This window comes from Urocitellus parryii, chromosome 6 (assembly GCF_045843805.1).
Source record: "Urocitellus parryii isolate mUroPar1 chromosome 6, mUroPar1.hap1, whole genome shotgun sequence".
In the NCBI taxonomy this organism is placed as follows: Eukaryota; Metazoa; Chordata; class Mammalia; order Rodentia; family Sciuridae; genus Urocitellus; species Urocitellus parryii.
Window position 1 is genome coordinate 87,918,374 of NC_135536.1, and position 24,631 is coordinate 87,943,004.

Consider the following 24,631-nt stretch of genomic DNA (forward strand, 5'->3'; position numbering starts at 1 on the left):
CCAAGAAATCGGCAAAGAAAATCACCCCCCGCCACCACCCTTGGCACCGTACCCCTCCCCCCAGGCCCCACCACTCCCCGCACCGCCTCCCCCGGCCGCCTCGTGCTGCCCCCTGCGTTGGGACGACCGACCCACGGTTCTGATTGGTCGGAGACCGGGAGGGGGAGCCGAGGGCCGGATTGGCTGGCGGGGCCAGCGCAGGGCGGGGCGGCTGATTGGCGGAGCTGGCCGAGGGGCGCGCCGCTGATTGGCTGGGGACGAGGAAGCAGGAAGGAGGGCGGCGGAGGCTCCGCTCTCGGGGAGTTTGTGGGGGAACCGCGAGCGGCGTAGCGGATCCCGGAGCCCGGCCCCCGCCGCCAGCCCGTCCGGCTGCCCGCCCCGCCCGTCCGGCCTCCGCCGTCCGCCCGCCCCGGCCAGGCGCGCCCGCCCCCCCGACGGCCCCGCCCGGCCGCGGCCCCCGCTCCGCCCGCTCGGCCCCGGCCCCCAGGAGGAGGCGCTGACGCAGCAGCGTGGAGCCCGGGAATTGAGCGCCCCCGGGGGGTTCCAGCCGCCGGATTCTAGCCCGGCCGGGGCCTGCGGGCGCCCAGAACCGCGCCGTCCGCGCCGCCCGTTCTGGTGAGCTAGGGGCCGGGGTCGAGGAGGGGGAAGGGGCGAGCGGGCGGGAGCGAGCGAGCGAGGTAGGCGGACAAGCGAAGGGGAGAGGACCGGCCGCCCGTCAGCGCGCCCCACCGAGCGCGCCTCGTCGCCGTCCCCGCCAGCCCGGGAAGGGACGGACGGACGGACGACGCGAAGCAGGTGCGGCCGCCAGCCCGCTTGCGCCACCTCCCTCCCCTGGGTCCGGAGCCGCGGTCCCGCCATCGGGGAGCGCGGCGCGCTTAGAGGTGACAGCCCTTGGGGGCCGCCCGCCTCGCAGGCCGGGGGCGGGGTGGGTGGTGGCCGCAGGGTGGCAGCTCGGCCGTTCGCCGGCGGCGCGGGCGTCCGGGACTGCGGAGGGCGGGAGGAGGACGCCGGTCGTTTGCTCGCAGCGGCGGAGCCGGCTGCCTGGGTGTGCGCGGGCGGCGAGGCCCCCGCCGCGCCCCCTCCCCCATCGCGGTCCCCGAGGCAAGGGGCCGCGGCCGGGGGCGGCGCCGCGGGATCACCCGCTCAGGGTGGGGGGCGCCCTCCCGCGCTGGGAGCTGACCGGTTACTGCTGGAGGGGGGGCAGAGAATGGGGGCTCTGCTGGGCGGGGGGGTGTAGGGTAGACCCGATCCGATCCGGCTGGAAGGAAGGGAGGCGCCGAAGACGGAAGGGGACCGGTTCGAATAGCGAGTGTGGGCCGCGGGAGGCCCGGCGGGGACCGTGCGGGGCGGCGGCCGAGTCCGAGGTGGGGCGGGGGGAATCGAAGTTGTCAGACCGCCTCCAAGTGACAGCGGGACCCTGTGCTCACGGCCCAGCCCGGCAGTGCCCTGCCCGCCCCGCCGCCTCTCCTCTGGGGCCGGGGGCCGGGTCAGGTCGGGCCCGAGGGCCCGCTCGGCAGTAAAGCGCCGGACAAAGGCGGCGCCCGAGCGGGCGCAGGTAGTGGCGTCGGGGAGGGGAGCATGTCCAGGGCATCCATCCCGAGGGGCAGGCGACACGACTGGACTCTGCCCCGGGGACTGCGGGGGCCAGGGCTCCCGCCTGGAGGAGCTATGGCATTGACTTTAGTCTCCAGCCTCTGATCTCCTCGAGGCTCTGGGAAGAGTGGGGTCGACTTGGCCAAGGCGGAGGGGCAGGGGTGGGAGTGTGTGCCCCGAGCGCCCTGGCCGGTGGCGACCCAGCTTGGGGGACACCCAGATGACAGTCCGATGAATCGCTCTAGAGCCTGTCAGCTATGAAGAATTTTCAGCTAGTCAAGTATACCCGGGCACACTCTATGGGCAGAGGTTTAACTCCACCTGGGATGTCTCTCAGTTGCCCATTTGTCGGCAGTTTTAAGAGCTCAGAAGCCTAGTTGGATTGGGACTAGGACTGGAACTAGTACACCGGTGATCCCTTCACAACTGCCTTTAGCAATTTTCTTTAGCTAAGAAGGCACCCACTTAAGGAAATGAGAAGCTGAGCTTATAAATCGAGGCAGAAATTTAAAGATGAAATAAAATAAGGTTTTTGTTTCTTTGAGCTACCTGAAACATTCCCTGTCTTTCCACAAAAAGGAGAAAAGGGCCTCGGAGGGATACCACAGTCCTTGGTCAGTTGGAGGACACTTGGGAACCACTGACTTGAGCTGTGTCTCTAACCCCACCAGTGAGCAGCTAGGCTGAATGCTATTTATTCCTTTTTTAAAAACCTACTAAGAGCTCATGTGACCCCACACCTAAAGGTTTGGGGATTTGGGATTGCAGTGACAGGGAGACTCAGGCTGTTTACATCCTGCACTTTGAGAATGTGTTCAGAGTTATACCTCAGTGGGGCTAGTTAGGAACACACCTGGAGTTGGCTATAAGCACAAACTGAGAAATCTACTTGTCAGCTATGCCAGAGGGGTAGGAGGGCATGAAGTTAATTCATGACTACCCCATCATCCCCACAGGAGGGTCTAAACCCTAGTCTGGGCAGAGTTGATACTTGTGGGAAAGGGAGACTAAAGTTTGTCCAGAGAGACCTTAATTGTGTGTCTAAAACCCAGAGAAGGTTGAAGAATCTCAACTCCTATGTGCCTTCTGTAGGGCTATGTCTGTTTTTGTTTTGTTTTGTTTTGTTTAGTTTTGGTAGCAGTTTGGGGTGCGCTGTTTGGCTGCTGAAATGTGAAGGGAAGTTGCCAAAATAGAATAGCATTTCCCTCATTAATAGGGCACTTACCTGGTAAAAGACTCATGCCAATCAGATCCATGCTTAGGAGGGCTGGCTCTGGGAAGTTGAACCAGCAATGAGGTTCTCTTTTTAATATCTTACTCCCTTTTTTTCCTTTCTGTATCCTGACTGTCCTCATGTCAGGCCTTTTGTTGTCAGGGCCTCCTTTTCTCTCCTGCTTCCTTTGGCTCTTCTGATCCAGTCTGTACACAGCTACCAAATCATTCTTCCTAAAGAATCCCTTTCTTAAGTCATTTCATTACCTACAAAATTGCCATGACTCTCCTTTTCCTGCAGTCTGATCCTAAACACTATTCTTAAAACTCTTCCCTAACTATGCCCTGCACTTTTCATTCCTGTACCTTTGTTCCTGCAGCTCCCACCCTCTCCTTTCCTCTCACTTGTCTGTAGTCTTGCTTTTCTCAGGCCAAGGTAGTCATCTGCCTCAGAGCTCAGAAGATTTTCTAACATGGTATCTTCTTGAGTAGTTTTATCAGTTGAAAATTTATTAAGGATAGGAATAATTTGAATATTGAACCTTTCTGTGTATGTGTATGCATATTCCAGTGTTTCTCATAGGATGCTGTGCACATAGTTTTTGTTGAATGAATAAGTGCAGTTGGCTGCTGAGTTGGGAACAGAAGGGAAACCTTCCCTCCACTTTGTCAAGAAATGTTCAATATGGAGTCCTTGGGGGGGTTTCTGATCTTTTCTGTAAAAGGAAAATAGATAGGGCATGTATAGGTGGCTCTAGAGTGGGAAATTTATCTTTTTCTGGTATTTCTGCTAGTGAAGAGTCAGTCCTGTGGATTGCTCACATGACACCATATAGACATGAATTGGAAAAGAGCTGTAATCCTGTTTTCCTCCAACCCCAACAGATAGTTCTCTGTAACCCAGCTTTGCTGTTCTTATGCAATTTTCCTTGTTGTCCAGGCTAAACGAATCCATATGTTTTATCTCTTCTCAATCCGGGTGTAAATGAGGAAAAAATACAATTTTGAGAGCAGAAAAGAAAAGTAACCCTGGCTGTGGCTCAGGGACAGGACTTCTAGGGTTCATTTTGTAGGAGGTGTTTGGGGGATCATCACTAATATTGGAGGCACAATCAACCCCACCTTATACCTATCAGAAAGGAAAGCTCTGGTCCCAGCTCTCTCAGCTCTCTCTCAGAATTTGTGTTCACCATCAACTTTGGTGGATCACGGAGGAAATGGAAAAAAGGTCTGGTGACTTGTTTGAGATTAAACAGTGAAAAAACATTCTTCATCCATCCCTCCCCCCCCCCATCTCCTTTTTTGCTCCAGTTTGATGATGAGTGGACCAGCATTTCCTTTCTAAGTGAGAAGGCCACCCCTCACAGTTGCCATGACAATGCAGACCCACTCCCTGTCAATTAATTAAAAAAAAAAATCCTACTGCTTTACTCTCCTTTTACTGTAGCAGGAGAAAACTTACCTCAGAAGGCCTCTCCTGGGCATTCTCCTCATCTGCTCATGCTATTTTGTGTTTTCTAGATCATGGTCCTTCCTCTCTTCATGGGGATTGTCTGAGTTCCTTCACCCTGAGCAAATTGTGCCCCTCTTGGAGCCAGCAGCTCTTGGAGCACTTATGTCCAGAAGGAGAGAAAATTCTTGTTCAGTTATTCATCAGCAATGCAAATTAAAAAACAGCAAGAACCCTCTTCTCTCTTTTCCATTTGAGTTTGAAAAAGTGTCCCATTCCTTCTCTGATAATCAGAGGTATGAGGTATGGGGAGCATTTGCTATCCATTAAGGAAATTTCAGTAGACCTGGAAGGAATTCAACCTCCCAGTATACATACTTCAAATTGGAGTTCTGTGGGGATTTGCAAATAATTTATTTTCGTTTCTCACCAACTCTCTGTCCTAGCATCCAAGAGGACTTATGTGTGTTCACTTTATATGTTCTTATTCCTCTTGGCCCTGCTTTAGCAACATCTGGCCTCAGCACCCTATCACAAGGTGAATTGTTCAGGGGGAAAAAAAAGAAAGAAAAAAAAAAACTTAAGGAAAAAAGAATCTCTGGAGTTGAGAAGTAGCCTGTGTTGAACTAAGGCTGCCAGCCGAAGCTGCTGGATTTATGGAGCATTATATGAACAGCCTGGACATTAAAGGGCCTTCTTTTTATGAATGGGTTGTGAAGAATGTAAATAAAGCAGCATCTCTCAATGGGGAAGCATTTTACATAAGCAGTATTACCCCTGCCCAAGTATTTATGGGAATTTGCTAGCATAGTCTGGCAAAGATCACTTCCTTTGTGAACTTGACATTGTGCTGGGGACCTTGGAGGGACAAGGAGATAGTGCTTTGGTTCTGCGAGCAACCCTAGCACTCCTGTTCTGCAGGTCTTCTGGCCTTGACTTGATGGGTCAGCTAAAGGTTGAAGTGCCTTTTAATGCTGAAGAAATGGAAAATACCATGTGTAGTTAAGATGCACAAAGATTGAAAGCATAGACACTTGATGTGCCTGTAGCCCGCACTTTTGCAACTCCTTAGACCTCCCCAGGACAGTGCATGGGAGGTCCTGGATGAGAAATCCTGCCTAATTTTATGGGAAGTATGTAACTGGAGTAAAATAGATTAGTTTGAATTTCAGCTCCTTCATGGTTCCCAAGCCCACTTCTTGGTATTGCCACTGATGAGCAGTAAAATGACTAAAAGGGAGCTGCAGACAACCTACTCAGGCCAGTTAGCTTCAAGCTCTCCATACCACCAAGTACTTTCCTGCCCTTGGGTTCCAGTGGGGGCTGTGGGTTCTTGCCCCAGGTGACAGTCCAAAAACAGGACTGTGGGTTTGGCGAGCAGGCCTCAGGCCGTTATCACATCCAGGCCTTGGTGTTGTGTCCTGCAAGGTGCTCATGAGATTCTACTTTCCCCAATGGAATATATATGCAAGGATGGTTATTCACCCAAATCAGTGTCCTACACACTAAAATAGCATTGTCCTTGAGATCCTACAGGCCTGATCTATCAGGGTTTGTGTCTCAGCCTGGAATTTGGAACTTGTTCTAAGGAACTGCAACCAAGTTATCTAATGAAAAAACAAATGACTTCTTAGCCAGGCAGGGACTTGAGTCTAATTCTTCTTGCCCCAATTCCTTTCCCAGTAGGTTGGGGAGGGGAGATGTTTGACCCCCCATGGGTAAGGGGATTGGATCTGGTGTCTTTCTGTCTCTCTTCTGACCCCAAAGATCTCACAGACTCTCTGCCTCCATCCAGTTCATTACTCCTGCAGAGGAGAGGGATGACCCATACTTAGATTCTTTCCAACTGTAGCTGCTTGACTAAAGTTTGGGGGTAACTTCATTGTTAATTACATTCCCGTGTGGTTTAGAAGTGAATTCTTGGTTTTCAGAGGATCTTTGTAGGAATCATGGGAAAGTTATCATTAGGATGCCACTTTATGCCAAGAGATCTGACAAGTGTGCTAGAATAAAGGATGGAGTCATGTTTTGTCTATGGTCAGGGTTGGCTGGGCCCTCCTTGGTAGTGAGAAGTGTCCCCTGCTTTGTGCCTGCAGGGACTCACAGTTTGGACAGAATGTAGAAAAGAATTCTAAAAATGGTGAAATGGTTACAAGAAGTGATCTTTAGAATAAATTCAAAGTATTGGGATTTATTTGTCCCAAAGAGGTAGCTCAAGTGCAGTGACTATGTCTCTCTGCACATTAAAGTGGCTGTCTAGAGTATGACGACCAGGTTTTACTCTTCATTGCAGTCCAAGCTGGAGGAAGAGGATTTCATCTGGAACAGGAGACATGTATAGATTCTTGGGGAAGTTTATAGACTCATATCTTTGGAGCCATTACTGCTTTTTAGGACATTAAATTGGCTTGTTTCAAAAGTGCATGTAAGACTTCATTGGGAACTTTGAGCAAACTTTTCTGTAGAAACAATTTTTAAAATTATATTTCTGTTTCCCACAGATGATTTATGTAAATAGAGTTATACCTTCAATTTCTTCTTGCTGAAAATTCAGGAAAAATTAATAATATCCTTATAATGGCAATAATTAAAGAAAAAGAGAGAAAAAAAAGTTGAATGTGCAAGTTATCTTGAATGTTGGTCAGCCATACAGCAGCTATCCTGTGAGGCTCTAGATAGAGACAGCAAGTGGGAATGTGGGCTTTGGGACAGACACCTACCGGGATGTCTCACTTTGCCTTCCTTCACCACAGCAGTTGTGGCAAGTTCTTTTAATTCTTTGTACCTGTTTATCTTTGACCAGAGGACAAACTGGTAAAAACTACTGAGATGGTAAAAAAAACTACTATGTCCTAGGCTGTAGTGAGCATAGATGAAGTGTTTTGGTGTGTGTGTGTGTGGGGAGCAGTACTGGGGATTGAACCCAGGGCCTCAGCACTTGCTAGGCAAGCACTTCACCACTGAGCTACATCCCTACCATAGATGAGATGGTGAATGTGATGTGCTGAGGGTGGTGCTAGGTACATAGCAAGTACCTAACAAGTTAGTTGTCCAGTTACAACAGACTGTTCTGCACAGTTAGGGGACAAACTTGGGATTGACAGCACTAACTCTGGTTCTTTGTTGCTGATTTTCCCTTCACATATGTAACATTCTTTGTCTAGACACAAGTGTGTCTAGCATTATACTTACTCATTTAATGGTTTAGGGTAACAAGTGGAGTATTTTCCTGAGTAACTGGGCAAGTTAGGAGAAAGAAAAGGATGGGAGTGAAAGAAAGTTTTGCTGTGTAAATAAGAACTATCCAAAGTAACCCTATTAGCTTAGGTAACCCTCATGGATTAAGTTGAAGAGGAACAGTGGACTCCTGGGATGGGGGTTAGAGGACTCTTGTCTTGGACTCCCAAGTAGTACCATTATTCTAGTTTAGAAATGTTATACAGGTTGAGCATCCCTGATGCAAACATTTTGAAATTCTCAGGTGGTGCTCAAAACTTTTAGATTTGGAAGTATTTCAGAGTGTAGGTTTTCAGATTAGGGATGCTCAAGTGGTCTATGCACATATTAAAAAAAAAAAAAAAACTCAGGACTGGAGTTGTGGCTCAGTGGCATAGTGCTTGTTAAATATGTGTGAGGCATTGGGTTCAATTCTCAGCACTGCATATAAAGAATAAAATAAAGATTCATCAATATCAAAAAATATATTTTTTAAAAAACTCAAAAATCTGGGCTGGGGATGTGGCTCAAGCGGTAGCGCGCTCGCCTGGCATGCGTGCGGCCCGGGTTCGATCCTCAGCACCACATACCAACAAAGATGTTGTGTCCGCCGAGAACTAAAATAAATAAATAAATAAATTCTCTCTCTCTCTCCTCTCTCACTCTATCTTTAAAAAAAAAAAAAAAAACTCAAAAATCTGAAGAACTTGTAGTTCTTAAGCATTTTGGATAAGGAATCAACCTGGTAGGCAGCCAGATCTTCATCCATGCAATAAGTTCTTATTAAGCCTGTGGATGGGATTTAGTGGTAAGGAGGGCAGAATTTATCTGTCTTCAGAGTTTGCATCCCGTTGTAGGTGGCACTAGTAAATTAAGTAAGAGGTAATCTGTTAGGTCACCTCACTTTGGTGGGGTCTGCCTTGTGATTTGCTCCTGCTAGTAAAGTGCTGGGAAAGCCTGATCTTGGATCTTGTTTTTCATGTTTGGCTCATTTAGGAGGTTAGCGTTCTGTTGGGAAGATCTGGGGGAGAGCCCCCATCTTGAGCTGGGCAGCCAGTTTTTCTGTTTAGGAGTCTCAGCAAGCCATCTTAGAAAACTAAACTTTTGGTTCCTGGAGTGTCCTAGTGATTGTGGGCTTTATTGGGTTTTTTTTGTTTGTTTGTTTGTTTGTTTGGGTTTTTTTTTGTTTTTTTTTTTTCCGCTAGGGATTGAATCCAGGGCCTCACACATGCTAGGTAAGTGTTTTGCCACAGAGTCACATCCCCAGCACTGTCCTGGTAGTTGAATCAACACATGCCCTTTTGCTGCTAGGCAAGTACATAGAACAAGTTGGTGAGTTGTTGGCAGGTTTTTGAAGGATGGTGTATTGGTGTATTGGTAGCATGAGGTTTCCTCCTGTTTTGCTGAGGCCATGATGCTGAGCCTTGGGGTACCTATTCCCATTCCTGATATAGATATATATATATATATATATATATATATATATATATATATTGTGTGTGTGTGTGTGTGTGTGTGTGTGTGTGTGTGGTGTGGTACTGGGGATTGAACTCAGGCATACTCAACCATTGAGCCACATCCCCAGCCCTATTTTGTATTTTGTTTAGAAACAAGGTCTCACTGAGTTGTGTATTGCCTCGCTATTGCTTGAGGCTGGCTTTGAATTCACGATCCTCCTGTCTCAGCCTCCCGAGCCACTGGGATTACAGTGCCTGGCTGCATTTCTGTTTTATTTCTCCCATACTGTTTTCTGCTCAGAGCAAATGGGTCCTGCCCCAGGCAAGGATTTGCTTCCGACCCAGCCTGGGCAGTGTGGCATCTGGGTGGAAGAGTCTGAAGGAGCCTTAGCCTGGAGTTCCTTTTCCCTCTTTTTAGAATAATCCTCTGTGGAGCCCACAGGGGTGAGTGAGGCTAGGAAAAGCTGCATTCATCTGCTGCTGCAAGACTTTAGCCTTTGTCTGTTGCCCCTTCCTCTGTCCTGCTGGGCTTTTGTCCCACAGTCCACCTGGCTTGAGGTAGGCCCTCAGTAAACATTTGAATGAAGTCCCAGCCAGATGTTCCCCCCGCAAAACTCTTTCATCAAGCTCTGAACTCTCCATCACAGCCTTGCCACACTTCTTGCCCTATCTTCTACAAGCCTATGCTCCAGTTTCTCGGTCTTTTTTTTTTTTTTAACCCTTATCCTGGTACATGTAGGGGAAGGGGAAAAAGAAATTGAGCACCTACTGTATACTAGGCACTCTGCACACATTCTGATTTAGCTTAATCATCACAACAATCTTGCTGTGTGGACAAGAAAACCAAGGCTCAGAGTCCAATCCCTTGACCAAGATGAGTGGCTTCTAATCCATTGTGGGTCTCACGTCTGTTGTGGAGGCCAGCAAATGTTGGCTGAATGAGCAAAGGTCACAAGAGGTGCTGGGTCTTGGGTATGAGTTGTGGATGCTCTGGCTTAGCTGAACTAGCGCCTGCAGATATAGTCAACCTCATGATCACAGGAGCTGTACACTGGGAAGAGATAGGGGAAGGTAGATTGCCTGAGGTAGGGACTTAGACCTTAAAAGAAAATTCCTGAAGACTAGTTTGTATTGTACATGATTTACCTTCCAATTTGTCAGAGTTTCTTAAAGTGGAACACTGGTATGACTAAAATACCAGTGTTCTCTGTCTACTGCCCTGGCTGATCTGTGTTATATAACAATGTGTAGATTGAAGAGGTGCCCTCTTGTCTCTACCCTGACTCAAGACTAGGGCATTGGCAGTTCATAACCCTGTGAGAAGAAGAGTCTGTCAACTCTGCTCATTACCTTCCTAAACTTTGCTTTCTCACATATAATGAGGGATCCGTAGCCTAAGTTAGAACTCCCACTCCCCAGTGGGATCGGTTGCCTTTATGATTACAGGATTGGGAATGTCTGGCTTTAGCTCTGGATCAAGAAGTAAATGGAGGTTCTGGATGTTTGGGTACAACCCTGAACCTCTGTGTCTGGGCTCCCTTGCTGGGCTTGTCAAGAGTGTACAGGAGTAGCCAGAGCACAGACCTATCCTTTATGGGATAGGGCTGAACCTTGCCTGCTTGGCTGCTCCTGCCTCTCTGGGCTTCCACTATGACATGTTAGGAGCAGGTAGTCTGACAGACCATAAATAGGATTGGTGCCTTCAGGCGTTGGGGGGTAAGCCCTGCTCCTTAGATGGTCACCAGACCTGAAGGCACTCAAAAACAAGCCTGTGCAGGCTGGGAGTATAGCTTATTATTGAGAGCACTTCCCTAGCATGTGGGAGACCCTGGGTTCAATCCCTAAGGCCAGGCCAGTTCCCTTTGATTGTACATCATGTTTCCTGACCAGGTTTTTTTAGGATCCAGCTTGGTTACAGGGGGAATTGAGGGCCTGCAGCAAGTAATGGTGAATAGATACTAAGGAGGTGGGGCTGGTGGACAAGGTCACTGCTTTCAGGAGCTCTGAAATGCTGAAACTGGGCACTTGCACTGAAGCCTTAGATGCTGGAGCAGGCAGAAACATACCCTCTAACACCAAGCTGGGTCTGGCCTTGTCCTTGCTCTCTGAGGAATTCACCTTCAGAGTGAGCTGTAGTTCAGGGTCTGCTCCTGCCCATCTTCTGTGTTGTAAGTGGAGCCCCCCACACTTCACTCCATTCTGGCTCTGCAAGGAAAAGGAAGCAGTGTTGCCATCTTACTTCAGGTTGGATACTTGGGTGTTCCTGTTGGAATAAGTAGCAGAGCATATTTCAGGTGCAGGCTGGGTTTTTGAGTTTTAGCAGCACAAGGGACTGTTTTCCCTGTTGAAGCTGCCCTGGGCTCCTGCTGACTCCAGCTCTCTGCTAGCCTCCTGCACAGTGATTGACCATCCTCATTACCATCCTGAAGTAAGATTGGTGTGTTTCCCTTTTAGATGAGGAATCTGAAGTTCAGAGAAGTAAACTAAGTTGATCATGAAGGGAAGAGCAAGGATTTATTTTTATGTTTATATTTTTACCATGCTGGGGATGAATCCCAGAGCCTTACCATACTAGGCAAGCACTCTACCACTGAGCCACACTTCCAGCCCTAGAGCCAGCATTTAAATCCAGGTCTGCCTACCTCAGAGCTTTGGTGCTTTCTGCTTTTTACTTTGAAGAGACTCAAGGGCTACCAACACCTTTACTGGCTATAATAAGAACAGCAGCTTCAGCTCTATTTTCCATTAAGTAATATCAACTAAATTTAAATGAAAAGGAGTGCCTATCTTTGTGCTCTTGCTGCTTTTCTTTTTTGATAGAAGATTCAAGAAACTTGGTATGTCTGACAAGTGTTACTCCTTTCACAGTAGGAGAGGTTATACCAAGAGTGAATGTGAAGGAGGGTAATGCTTAATTCAGCCCAGTTGGCTTCAGCTCTAATTGGAATGAAGTTGCTGGGGCAGTACCCTTCCTGGTCTCACAAAGGTGACATCTGGTCTGTTCTTAATCAAGAACACTCCCTCTCCATTAAAAATAAAGCAGAATTTTAAGTGTGGTAGGTAAGAACCCCAGTCCTGAGACCCTGAAAATGGTGTTGCTAAGTGTAGCCCAGAGCCAGGTATATAAGGGAAGAGCAAGGGCCAAGGCTGATGACCTCATCCTTCTTATACAGCCTCTGCTTGTGAGAGTGATCTGCGCTGTGACCATTAGGCCTCCACCCTCCCCTCAGCAGTGCTTCAGACCTCTGGCTTCCCTTGCCGGAGCCTTCATTCAGTTAGACACACAGCTTCTTGCATATGTCTACCTGCGTTGGTAGTAGTGGTGTGTTGTGGTGCTGCTGCAGCTTGAGAACAAGAAACAGGACATCTCACCTGTTCTGCATCTGTGGGGATGACTTCTAAAACTAGTGTACCTCAGGTAGAGATGGCCTGTTTGTTGACTTTCGAGTATTTGTGGGGATTCTGGATTCAACCTGTGGTTCTCTGGATTTGGGGCCTGGAGACTGACTGACCAACCACTATTCTTCATAGCAGCTGTTCAGAACCAAAGACAGACTGGTTTTCTCCAGTGAGAGCTTGCTTAATACCATCTAGGTGAGGGGTGATATACCCTGGGGAGTCCCTCCTAGGAACTTTCCTCAAAGGGGCCTAGATTACCTGTGCCTGGGTGAAAGGGTGGAAGACAGTGCTAAGGGAACTCAGTGCATCTTGTCCAAGCTGCGTCTGGCCTTGTCCATTGGCAGTGATAGAAAATTCCTGGGTCATCTAGTAGAAGTATTCTGGGCAGCAGGAGGATTCATAGGACTGGAATAGGATCTGATCTTACTGCTTTCCTGGGATCTTCTTCCCCCATCAAGCCCAAGTGAGCCATTACCTACAGGTTAGAGGGGCCCTGACGGGTCCAGAGCCCCTCCACCCAGCCCCACCTCAGGGAAAAGCTGCAGCTGAGATTCTCATAGGCACATCAAAGCATGACTCATATTTGCCCTCCTCTTCTTCTCTTTCCTGGTGTTGGAGTACAGCAGAGACCCCAGCCTCTCCTCAGATTAGTGACTTCGCCCGCCTGAGGCACCACATGAAAGTTAGGAGTTGTTTTGCAATATGCTTTGATGGCCATGGCTGTTTTCACCCATGACTGCATGCTGAGCAGTCAGATTCAGAGGAGGCTAGCAGGAGGCTCCTGTGCTTGATTTGGAAATGGGACTTTCACCCTGTGATTTAGAGGCTTCCCAGATGTCTGTCCCCTGGGGTGTCCCTCAGGGACTAGAGCATTGAATGGGAGATTAAAGAGCAATGTTCTCTACAGGGAACACTTCTTAGGGGACAGGCTCTTGAAAGTGGATAATGGAAAATAGATAATGGGCACTGTCTCTCCTTCCCACCTTTCCCTGCTTGGGACCTTTTGTGTGCTGAGAGGAAGCCTTTGACAGGGGACAGGTATTCCTGGACCTGGTGATCATATACCCAGCAAACTGCTGAGGAACAGGCCAGTCATTTCTCCCCTGCTAAGAGTTCTTCCTCAAGCCTGGCCTGTACTGACTGACTCTCTTTCCCACCCACCCACTCCGTGCTCTGTATTTGATGTCCATGTCCTCAAAGGCCACAGGCCCAGGTGACCTCAGCCTTATCCCCCAGCCATTTTCGGGTCCAGCCTGTTTGGAAATAGGACCTGTTGAAGGGCTTTAGCCCCTGCTCCACTGCCAGTTCTGTTCACTCGACCTCCATCTTTAGGCCCCTTGCAGGTAAAGAGGGTGGACCTCAGCTTTCCTTGAAAATAAGATCTGCTGCTCCTGCTTCTGCTTGCTTGCTCCTCACCTCCAGCACAGGGTGTCCTGATTTTAAAAAAGGCCCCTGGGTCTTAAGCAACCGGGGTGCTTTTGAGAGTGAAAGGAGGCATTGCTAATAAGTATGCTGAGTGGTCAAGGGCAGGGCTTACCCTGATCTGATGACAGGAAAGAGTCTTATTGAGTGTAGCAAATGCTGGGGATTTTTAGGAGCTTGCTCTTTCTATGCCTCAGGAATGAATGAATTTGCCTTCTGTGACTCTTTCTTGCCTGGGGCCCAGACTCTGGACAGTGGTAGGTCCCCACACATGGCCAGAGCAAAACATGGCACTCTGTCTCTTCTTTCCAGTTTTCCAAGTCCTCTCTCAGGGGTGAAGGTTGTCCACACTGCTTTCAGTCAGGTTCTCCTCAATTAGTGCAACATGTCTCTGGAGAGAAGATGCCCCCACCATTGGCCCAAGGCCACTGAAGTGAGGTGGAAGTGGGAAGGACTGGGGAGTCCCCAGGCTTGGAACTTTCAGGGTTAAATCCTGGCCCAGCAGGGACTGCTCCCAGCTCTGTTAGTGTGAATAACAATAGCAATGGGGAGACTAAGCTGAAAAGCCCAGGCCTGCTGGGTGGGGAGGGGTCAAGGGGTGCCTGGGGGTGGGGGAAGCATTGTCTGGCACCTCACTTGGCAGCCTCTGTGCTTTGGGTTGGAGAGTAAATAGGAAGTGAACAGCAGTAGGCTCTGACCACCAGCCCCCAGCCCCCTGCAGTTCTGACCACCAGCCCCCACCTCCCTGCAGTTCTGCATTGCCTCATTTGTACAAGCTGCCCCTGGCCTTTTTTACTCTGAACTGGGGCTCAGGTTGCCCCAAGTGTATGTCCAGGGGTGTTTTGCCAAGCTAAGCTAAGTTATGGGATCTTCCCTGGTTGTGGGCAACTCTCAGGAGCCCTGAGATTTCACCTCCCCCCTCCTGCCTGCTATCTGGCAGATTGCCTACCAAGAGGGAGAACCAAGGGACAGGGCAAGACTATAGGGCAGCCCCACTTTGTCTCCTGTGTTAATTCTTCTCCTCAAGGAGTGTGCTGATCCTAGTGTTGATGATACCCTTCCTCTGTCATTGGCACTCTTTGGGCTGCCCTTCTCTGGAATCTGAACTGAAATGGTTCTGGCTTCTAGGACTGGCTGAGACCTCCCTAGTCATGGGCTCCTCAAAGTTAGGCCTCACCCTTCTTAAGGCTTTTCTAGCAAGATCCAATTATGGTATTCCTGGTTTATGACAGAATCCTCAGGGCCTGGACTTGGCCTCCTCTACACTATAGCCCAGCAGGAAGAATCCCTCACTATATGAGTTGGAGGAGGGGCAGGTAATGCTTTGGTAATAATTTGAAGGAATAGATGGGCTCCTACCACCTGACCCCCTATCCTGCAGTATGTAATTAATGCGAGGAGAGCAGATAGAGAGGTCGACTTTTTGCTTCTGTTTCATCCTGTCCCCTGGCTCTGGGGTCTTGGTGTTCCTTGGGCTCTTCAGGGCCTTAGTTCATAGGGAACCTAAACTGAAAGTATAATGGGAAAAACCAGTCCTTGCACAGATATTGTTTGCTTGTTCCCACTGGATCTTTGTACACTGGAAGTGGGGAGCAGGTTCTAGGAAAATCCAGGTTGGAGACAGAGTAGGGGTGGGACAGATTACCACAGGTGAATCTGGATGAGCTGCAGTGGGAGAGAAAGCAGGGCAGGCCAGGGCAGGCTCCTCTCATTGCCTGCCTTATGTCCTGCAGGTTGGAGGGACTCCATGACACACACTCGAAGGAAGTCCCTTCCTGTGCTGAGTTCAGGCCCCACTGGGCACCAGGAGCCCCTGCAGATGGAAGACAACAGTATGGAACAAGGGGCTGAGGGTGCAGAGCCAGGCATGCCTGAGAGTCCTGGGCACCTCACAGGACGCCGCAAGAACTACCCACTGCGTAAGCGCTCATTGGTTCCTGAGAAGCCCAAGGCCTGCAAAGTGCTGCTGACTCGCCTGGAAAATGTGGCTGGTCCACGAAGTGCAGATGAGGCTGATGATCTGCCCCCTGACTTGCCCAAGGCCCCCAGTCCTGCCCCATCCAGTGAGGACCCTGGTCTTGCCCAACCTCGCAAGAGACGTCTGGCCTCCCTCAATGCAGAGGCCCTCAATAACCTACTGTTGGAGCGAGAAGACACCAGCAGCCTGGCGGGCACCCGCCGCAGTCGAGGGGGAGACCCCCACCGTAGCCGGGACCGTGACCGGGCCACTGGGGGCTGGTCCTCCTCCAAGAAGAGGCCTAGGCTGGGAGACCTAGGAGAGGGAAGTCCAGACTTATCCCCAGAGCCAGCACCAGATGAAAGTACCCGCAGAGATGGAGATCCAGCTCCCAAGAGACTGGCTAGCCTGAATGCAGCCGCTTTCCTAAAGTTGAGCCAGGAGCGAGAGCTACCCCTTCGACCTCCTCGTGCCCATGCAGAAGCAGATGGGCGTTCCACTGAGCCCCTGGCACCCAAGGTCCTACGGCCAAAGTGGGCCAAGGTCAATGGCAAGAACTATCCCAAGCCCCGGCAGGGGCCCAGCTCAGGGGATCCTGCAGGCCCACCAGGCTGGCAGGGACGCCCTGATGAGCCATGGCCATCTGCCACTCCTCGTGGGCCGTCTGCACAGCCTCCTTATCAGCCCCTTAGCAAGGCTCTGGAGAGCCCCTTGGGGCTGCGCTCCCACCTGCCTCTGCTGATGGGTGGTCAGGCTGCCCTGAAGCCGGAACCTGGGCGCCCAGGCGAGGAATCACCTGCCCCCAAGCAGGAACTGCATCAGCCCTCTTTCCCTGCACCTCAGCTGTCACCCCTGCCAATGCCTGGCAACCCCGCTGACTATAATGGCCTGTGTGGAGGACCTGAGCTCACTGCACTAGGCAGCTTCTACCTGTACTGTGGCCAGGATGGACTGCAGTGTGGGAGCTACTCTGCCTGCCCCATGCTCCCTGAAGGCAAGCTCTCTCCAGTGGCTTCCCCTAGTGAGGGGCTTCTCTTGGCCCCTAGCTCAATGCCCTCAGGCACCCCTTTCCAGCATCCTCCCTGGAGCTCATCTCGATACTGCTCCAGTGAGGACACTGGAGTGAATGGCTACAGCGTTTGTGGAGTGTTGCCCCTGTCTCTTACTCACATTGGCACTACCTGTGGTGGCTGCCCCTACAAAATGCCTTTTGCAGCAGGTAAGCCCTTTGGGAGGCGGGATATGCTGGGCAGTCTCTAGGATATGCCATCCCAGGAGGCTGAGCTGTGTGGTTCCAGGCAGGGGCTTCTTTGGGTCTAATTACTACTTAGAAGGCAGAAAGCTTTGAAAAAGGAGGACTCACCTAGTCTGCCCCAAGCCTAGGAGCATTCCCATGAAAAGAACCCCATATTTAGCTCTTGTGGCCTACTCTGTCCAGGCTGTTAATGGAGGTATCTTGGCCTGACAGCATTACATTGGTGGAGGGTATAGAAGGACCTGTTCTCCTTCCTTTTTGGGATTTCTATTCTTAGACCCTTAGGTATTAAAATTAGGGTTTACCTATTCCCAGGTCTTTTCCCCCCACCTCTCCTTGAGGAAAGTTAGAATTATTTTCTTGGAGTTCAGACCATCTGTACACTGGCCAAGTCCAGCAATCATGGTAAAGTTAGTGGTTTCCAGGTTCGGGAGGAATTGGTGCTAGCTATGGTAAGACAGCTTTGTCCTGGCCATACAGACCTTGAAAGAGAAGAGGTGCCCAGACATGGCATCACCTAGCTAGATGTGGATGGGATAGGCACATCCCAAGAATAGACTAGCAGAGTTTCCCTGGCATGGTTATAGTATTATCAGGGCCAAAATTTTGGTGTCTGCCTTCCTAGCAAGACCCAAGTGCCTTAGAAGTTCATGCCCCAGCTGATGAGACACCCCAGGCTAGTGGGGGGTATTATCATCTGCCTCCAGGCTGCCTCTTCACTTCTTGGGTGGAACTGAAGTGACCTAGAGCCATCCTGATCAGCCAGGCTGCCCAGCTGGTAGGGAGGTGAGGGCTGGACCTTCTTAGAGCTCTCCTCTCCCCCCACGCCCCTTCTTGCAGGGGTCTATAAAACAACTTTATAGACCACTTGGCTCTGGCCAGACTGGTTGTGTCAGGTTCTAGCATGAGTTAGAGAGCTAAGAAATGAAAGAAGCCTGCTTGGGCTTTTTCATGTCTTTCATGCCATTCCTCAAGTCTAGACCCTTACCTTTCACCCTAATAACAAGACCTCCAGTAAACATATACACACTGCCATTCTAAATGTTTTACATATAGGAATTCTCATGACATATAATTGGGCAGAGATTCTGGAGCCAGACTGCCCAGAGTTAAATGTTCTCCTCCACATTCATTTCCATGACCATGGGATAAGTCAGTAGTTACTCTGTTTCCTTAAATGTAAAGTGGGAGTAATAGTACCTATTATAGGATTGTTGCAATGCTAATACATTGATAAGAAAAACAGAAAATGCTTTATGATATTTATAACTACTGCTAACATTGTACTGAGAGGCAGAGTGACTTGCCTGAGGTCACATGACTGGTTAAGTGGCAGGTGTGGGACTCATATCCCAGCCTGACTGACTCCAGAATTGCTGCTCTTGAGCACTGTGGAGCCCTAGAGAATCTCAAGCCAGAGCCAATGAAGCCATTTCTGCTCCTTCTCCTTCCAGCTTGAGGAGAAATGGGAATGTCTGCTGGCCATTCTATAAGGTCAAGAAACCCCCTTTTCCTTTGAGCAGTCACTCTGATGAGCACCCTGTAAAGAGTTCAATCCCAACCTGCCAACTCAGTGGTCTTTGGGTACACACTTAGAAACTAAGACAGGAGCTCCAAAGCAGATAAGGGGTTACAGCTTGCTATTACCTGCCCTAATCCACTCTCTCCTTCTTCTAGAAGGCTGCAGGTCCCTGGGCCAGCTGGAATTTCCTCTCCCAGAAGCTGGCCACCCAGCCTCACCTGCCCACCCGCTTCTAGGATGCCCCGTGCCCAGTGTGCCACCTGCAGCAGAGCCTGTTCCCCATCTTCAGACACCCACATCGGAACCCCAAACAGTGGCCCGTGCGTGCCCTCAAAGCGCCAAGCCTCCTAGTGGTTCCAAGTCAGGTCTGCGCACAGGTTCTGGTTGCAGGCACACTGTGAGGAGCAAGGCTGCCCGAAGGCCCAGCCACCCCAAGCAGCCTCGTGCCCAGCGCCCACGCCCTCGCCGCCGCCGCCGCCGCCGCACTAATGGCTGGGTGCCTGTTGGGGCTGCCTGTGAGAAAGCTGTGTATGTCTTGGTGAGTGCCATCTGTTAGCTGATGGGGTAAGAGAGGCTGATGGGATACTACAAGACCTGCAGTGAGATGGTCTAGCAATTCTGACAGGTGACCAGGGGCTCTAGTTCACTTACACCTCAGGAACCAATTGTGCTGCTCTGCCCATTTCCCCAGCCTCTACCAATCCTGCATCACAAGCATTGGGGAGGTTGGGAGATGCAGTCTGGCATAGCAGTGGTTGGTACGGCCATCTGGGTATCTTTACGTCTTTTCCCTGCTTGCTCTGTCCCTTCTGTCCTGGACTGTAAGATGGAAGATTTTCTGGAGACTTTTGGGATAAGTATGTAAAGGAGAAGTTTGGATGGTCAAGGGAAATTAGTGATACAAGAACATTTGAGATAGTGAAAAGAATGTCAACCAAAATGTATTGGGCAGTTGTTAAATTTGGTGCCAGGATTGAGCTAAGTATTTTGTATGTGTTATTCCTTTTAATCCTTACCACTATCCTATGTGGCATATACTTCATGGTCCTCTAATTATCTCCATTTTATAGATGAGGAAATGTAGTCTTAGTAATAGATTAAACAATCTAGTACCACCACTTAAAATGATGGTTTAAGGATTTACATTCAGATTGTGCCATGCTGGGGGTCTTGCAGAGAGACCCAGCTGTGGGAGGGTCTGAACAGCCCCAAAGGCTTCAGTCTACTTTCCCACCCCTGTTCTGTTGTTTCTGCCCCTCTCTAGGCATGGGAATTCCCCATCCTTATTCTGTCCCTGAAAACCAACTCAGAAGCACTCTGTGCAAACACAATTTGCCTATCCTAAGGAAATTGTAGAGAGGATGTCATTCTCTCCCTTCTTCCATCCTTACTCTCAAGTGTTGCCCTGAAAGCCTGTTTGTGTCATTGGTTTGTTGCCTAGGATGAGCCGGAACCAGCCATCCGAAAGAGCTATCAGGCGGTAGAACGACATGGAGAGACAATCCGGGTCCGGGATACTGTCCTCCTCAAGTCAGGCCCAAGAAAGACGTCTACACCATATGTGGCCAAGATCTCTGCCCTCTGGGAGAACCCAGAGTCAGGTACCCCTCCCTCAGGCTAGGGACCCAAGGGGCAGCTGCCCTCACCAGCACTGTAGGCACCCAGTCAACCCTTGCCTAGAGTTTGGCCTGCCAGAAATCTCCCCCATTCCTGGCATAGAGTCCGACTATCATTCAGCTGGGGTCTGTCTGCTGCCCAGGCTGCAGCAACCTTGTGACTTGGGTTGGATCAGTGTGTTAAATTGGCCAGCAACCAGAGCCTGGGCACCTGTCTCTCTGCCTCACCTGTCAGTGCCTTCTCTCCCTTCTCCTTCCATACCCAACAGCATTCCAGGCCACTGAATGCTTGGCCTGGGAGACACTGGTGGCTGGAGCCTGAAGGATTTGGATCAGGCATTAAGACTGGATAAAACTCTAGGGTAGGCAGGCAGTCTTCTGCCTATCTATGTAATCAGGATTACCAACTCCAGCCATGACCTCTTCTGCTGTTCCCCCAGGAGAACTGATGATGAGCCTCCTGTGGTATTACAGACCTGAGCACTTACAAGGAGGTCGCAGCCCTAGCATGCACGAGGTGAGCTGACTGGCAGGGTGTGGGGATGGTGAGGTGGCAGAGTGAGGGGTTGTCATACCATTGAGACATAGTTTGGGAAGGCCGGCTGTGAGCAACCAAGTGTCAGCTTACCACCTTGGACTCTAGAGAACCTGGGGAAGACCTGGGGTTTTTAGCTTGCTCCCAACACTGTTGTAATTCATGTTTCAGGGGAATAACAGAAAGGGAGTCTTCAAGGAAAGGGGGTGCCAAAATGGGAACAGGGAAATGGGTCCTGGCAACAGGAAAGGTGAGGTGAAGCTGCACAGCATCCCTAGTAACACCTGCATTATGAGAGAGAGGAGGCAAGACTCTTTCCACCATTGCCTTGGTCTCCAGAAAACCTCTATGGAGAGAGAGGATTTGAAGCTGGGGATTTGTATAGGCTCACCTTTATTTCCTTTCCCTTTGTAGGGTACTTAACTATTAAGCCACATCTGCAGCTCTTTTTATTTCTTTATTTTGAGATAGAGTGTTGCTAAGTTGCTTTAGGGACTCCCTAAGTTGTTGAGGCTGGCCTTGAACTTCAGTCCTCCTTGCAGAATTTTTCATCAAACTGAAAAGATAGGGACCAATTTCACTTTCCTCCTCTGGGCATGGGATGGGTGGTCAGGGATCAATATGTCAGTGACAGGGACTGTCAGGACTTCTCAGTAGGATAAAACTTAGAAGGAATACAGGAGGAATGCCTAGGAGTGGTAGGTAAGGTATACTTAGACTGAATTTTCAGGGAAGTCCCCTGCCTTACTGCAGTCCATTTAGGTCAACAGTCCCAACAGAGGGATAATGCCTGCCTCGATCCTGGAGTTAGGTGCTTTCTTTCTTTCTTTTTTTTCTTCTTTTTTTTTTTTAATTTTAGTTGTAGGTGTACACAATAACCTTTATTTTATTTTTATGTGGTGCTGAGGATCAAACCCAGAGCCTCACATGTGCTAGGCGAGCACTTTACCACTGAACCACAATTCCAGCCCCTGGAGTTAGGTGCTTTCCAACCTTGATAACCAATCTCCCCTTGTCTCCCCTTGAGCCTTTGCAGAATGAAGTTTTTGCATCGCGACATCAGGACCAGAACAGTGTAGCCTGCATTGAGGAGAAATGCTATGTGCTGACCTTTGCTGAGTACTGCAGGTGGGTGGTGCCCTGTGTTCTCTGGTTGGCCTCTCCCTTCAGACTTCCCAGGGCTATTTGGGTGGCTGGATGGAGTCCCCAAGGAGATTGCATTCTTTTCTGAGCCAAATCTCACTTACTGGGCCTAATCTCCCAGAACTTTCTTCCTTACAACCTGCCTCCACCATTTGATTTTTTTTAGAAGATATAAAAGTTCTTGCCCCATTGAGGTAAAGTGATTGTAGCAGAGGTGTGCTGTGTCAGCACTGCTCTACAGTTGACAGGAGATTGGGAGGGAGGCCCTGACAGGTGTGGCTCCCCAGCAGTAAAGAAGATGAACCAGCAGTGGCAAAGTGAGCACAGTTCTCAGGATAGGGGTGGAGGCAGCACCACCCCTTGGCAGGCAGGAAGAGCCTGTCCTGGCTCTCTCTGGACAGGGTGGGGAAGGAATTGGTCTTCTGTGAAAGTGGCTGTGGTAAAGATAGCAAATGGTCTATAACTGCAGATTCTGTGCCATGGCCAAGCGACGAGGCGAGGGTCTTCCCAGCCGAAAGACAGCACTGGTGCCCCCGTCTGCAGACTACTCCACCCCACCACACCGCACAGTGCCGGAGGACACGGACCCTGAGCTGGTGTTCCTTTGCCGCCATGTCTATGACTTCCGCCATGGCCGCATCCTCAAGAACCCCCAGTAGCCTCCTTGTGCTCATACTGGGGCTGCCCATGAGCAAGTGGGGCTCAGGGCAGGGAGCACTGCTTGAAGCACAGCACTTGGTTAAGGGGACACAGGGGCCTCTGATTCTCTTTGGTGGGGGGAGGGCAGGGGCCCCTCTGGGTTCTGGGCCCCATGGGAGGGAAGGGAATGCCAGGGTATAAGAAAAGCATCAGAGCCCTCATCAAGCCCTCATCTTGGCCCAGGTACCTGTCTGTGGTCCCTTGAGTGAAGACTCACAAAGAAGCAGTCTTCCCTGAGGCTGGGCCAAACCTGAGGGACCCAGGCCAAGTAGGGGTTGGGGCAAGGAGAAAGGTGTAAGATCCTTTGGGAACCAGGCCCAGCAGGCCCTTCTGTAGCCTCCCCTGGGCCCTCCAAGGGGGAGCAGGAGCCAGCTTTACCTCACCCACTGTGACCCGCTTCTTCCCCATCCGCCTGGGACCAGGCTCTAGATTCTAGCACAGCTCTGAGTTTGGTTTTTTTTTTTTTTTTTTTTTGAGACATAAAGAGCCAGAGCCTGGCTTCCAGAGCATTGACTTCCTAGACTCGGGGCCTTTCCCTGGCTTTCCTCCTTTGCCCCTGCAGTAGCCACTGGTGCTGGGACAAGCTGACCCAGCCCTTGCATTCACGGGTGTGGTCCACTTGTGGGAGTCAGCCTCCTGTCCCCCTCCCTTTGAGGCCACCCAGTGGGTCTGGATTCCCAGAAAGTTAACTAATCAATGTGGGGCTTGTCATGTCTGGGAGGGTGGATGGGTGCTGGGAGAGGGTGGGGGGCAGGGGGCAAGGAAAATTGCTACCTGATTTATTGAAGATTTTTCCTCTTGCCTTACACTTGGAGGTTCTGGGAAACCTCTTGCAGAACTTCACACATGACTCTTCAAGCCACACCCACCTGAAATCAAACCAAAGGAGTGCTGTGGCTCCCCTCGCCCTGCCACCCCTTTACCCTAGTCTTTTTGTAGATTGCACTAATTTACATCCCAGCGAGAATCAACACTGTATCAGTCCACAGACCTGCTGAGCTGCAGCCACTTACCTAGGAGCTAAGAACTTGCATTTTCAGTTTGTTCCTATTGCCCAGAGGCCCTGTTCTCACTCATGCTGCTCCCTAGAGTAGATTGATTAGGAGGCTCAGCTCCCTGTGGTCCTTGCCTGGACTAGGCCAGACCCTGACAACTGGGCTCTCTTGAAGGGGCTGGAGACCCAGTTACTTACTATTTGTACCAAAGAGGAGCACAGTGAGGAGAGGGAATGAGGTGCAGTATGGCGTGGGCCTGGTGCTGGCAACCTGCTAGCTGAGCACTTCCATGAGGGCAAGGCAGATGACCCTGGGTCCTCTCTCAGGAAGTGTCAGACACAGGCCCAGCAAGCCTAGGAGGTGGCAATGGGTGAGGACAAATGTGACAGGTGCTGCAGAGGGAGGTGGAAGTGCATTCTGAGGGCACCCTTGGCAACCCCTGTGGGCCCTCTCGTGATCTTAGAAGACAGGTCCTCCTGATTGGTCATTGGGCTGGGTGTGGCCTGGAGGCTTCAGAGGTGAATTTTTGCTTGGGAAGCTGATCCCAAACCTGAAGGGAAGGGACTTGGGTCTCCTTGTATTGAATAAGCTGTTTGGAGGAAGGCATGGGTATAGGAAGGTGGGATAATAAAATAAAAGAGTTTGCAGAGTGGCAGTGGGGGTCCTAGAGAGCCAGCCTTGGAGTCTGCCCATTCAGGGTGCTGCCAAGGAGCCTAGCCTCACCTATAGGAGAGGAGATCAGGGCCCCTCCTCTCAGGAGGCAGGGTCTGCTGCCCAGAACTTAAATGCTTTTGAAATCTCTTAGATGTGGAAATATTTTTTCGAACCTGAAAATGCAGCTGGTAGAATTTCAATGGAAACATAATCCATGTAAAATATATTTTAGTTGATATTTTGTAAAATGCACTTTTTGTGTGTGTCGATCCTGGTTTCCCAGATCTGTATTTCAGTGTTTACAAGGGAGCGGGGGAACCTTTCCTCACCTCCCTTTTGACAGAGATTAGAAGTACTTCTTTAAGAAAATAAATAAATAAATTTGAGAAATTGTATTGATTTAGAAAAGGATCATCGCCTATGTGTCCTGTCATTTTTTGGTGGGTAAATATGGAAGGACTCGCCATTCATATTTTGGAGTCCCACTTAATTACCCTTTGCAGCAT

The 24,631-nt window shown here is 50.2% G+C and overlaps 1 protein-coding gene across 2 annotated transcripts; it reads left to right on the forward strand.

Moving 5' to 3' along the window:
- The first annotated feature begins 454 nt into the window (after positions 1-454).
- Bahd1 (bromo adjacent homology domain containing 1) lies at positions 455-24,530 on the forward strand. Of its 2 annotated transcripts, none has more exons than XM_026392159.2 (7): positions 455-615; positions 15,483-16,925; positions 18,639-19,021; positions 19,925-20,084; positions 20,540-20,616; positions 21,662-21,762; positions 22,247-24,530. In XM_026392159.2, exons 2-7 carry the CDS (start codon positions 15,497-15,499, stop codon positions 22,434-22,436), a joined length of 2,340 nt encoding a protein of 779 aa, XP_026247944.1. In that variant the 5' UTR covers positions 455-615; positions 15,483-15,496; the 3' UTR covers positions 22,437-24,530. The 2 variants fall into 2 exon arrangements, with proteins under 2 accessions (XP_026247944.1, XP_026247952.1); XM_026392167.2 differs by having other exon boundaries at positions 21,671-21,762.
- Positions 24,531-24,631: the final 101 nt, after the last annotated feature.

What these genes read in the sequence shown, in the direction of transcription:
- Bahd1 (XM_026392159.2), top strand. Translation starts at nt 15,497, where the DNA reads ATGACACACACTCGAAGGAAGTCCCTTCCTGTGCTGAGTTCAGGCCCC. An exon ending in GCAGCCCTAGCATGCACGAG is followed by an intron (nt 20,617 to 21,661) that starts GTGAGCTGACTG and finishes TCTCCCCTTGAG; the next exon opens with CCTTTGCAGAATGAAGTTTT. An exon ending in ACCTTTGCTGAGTACTGCAG is followed by an intron (nt 21,763 to 22,246) that starts GTGGGTGGTGCC and finishes CTATAACTGCAG; the next exon opens with ATTCTGTGCCATGGCCAAGC.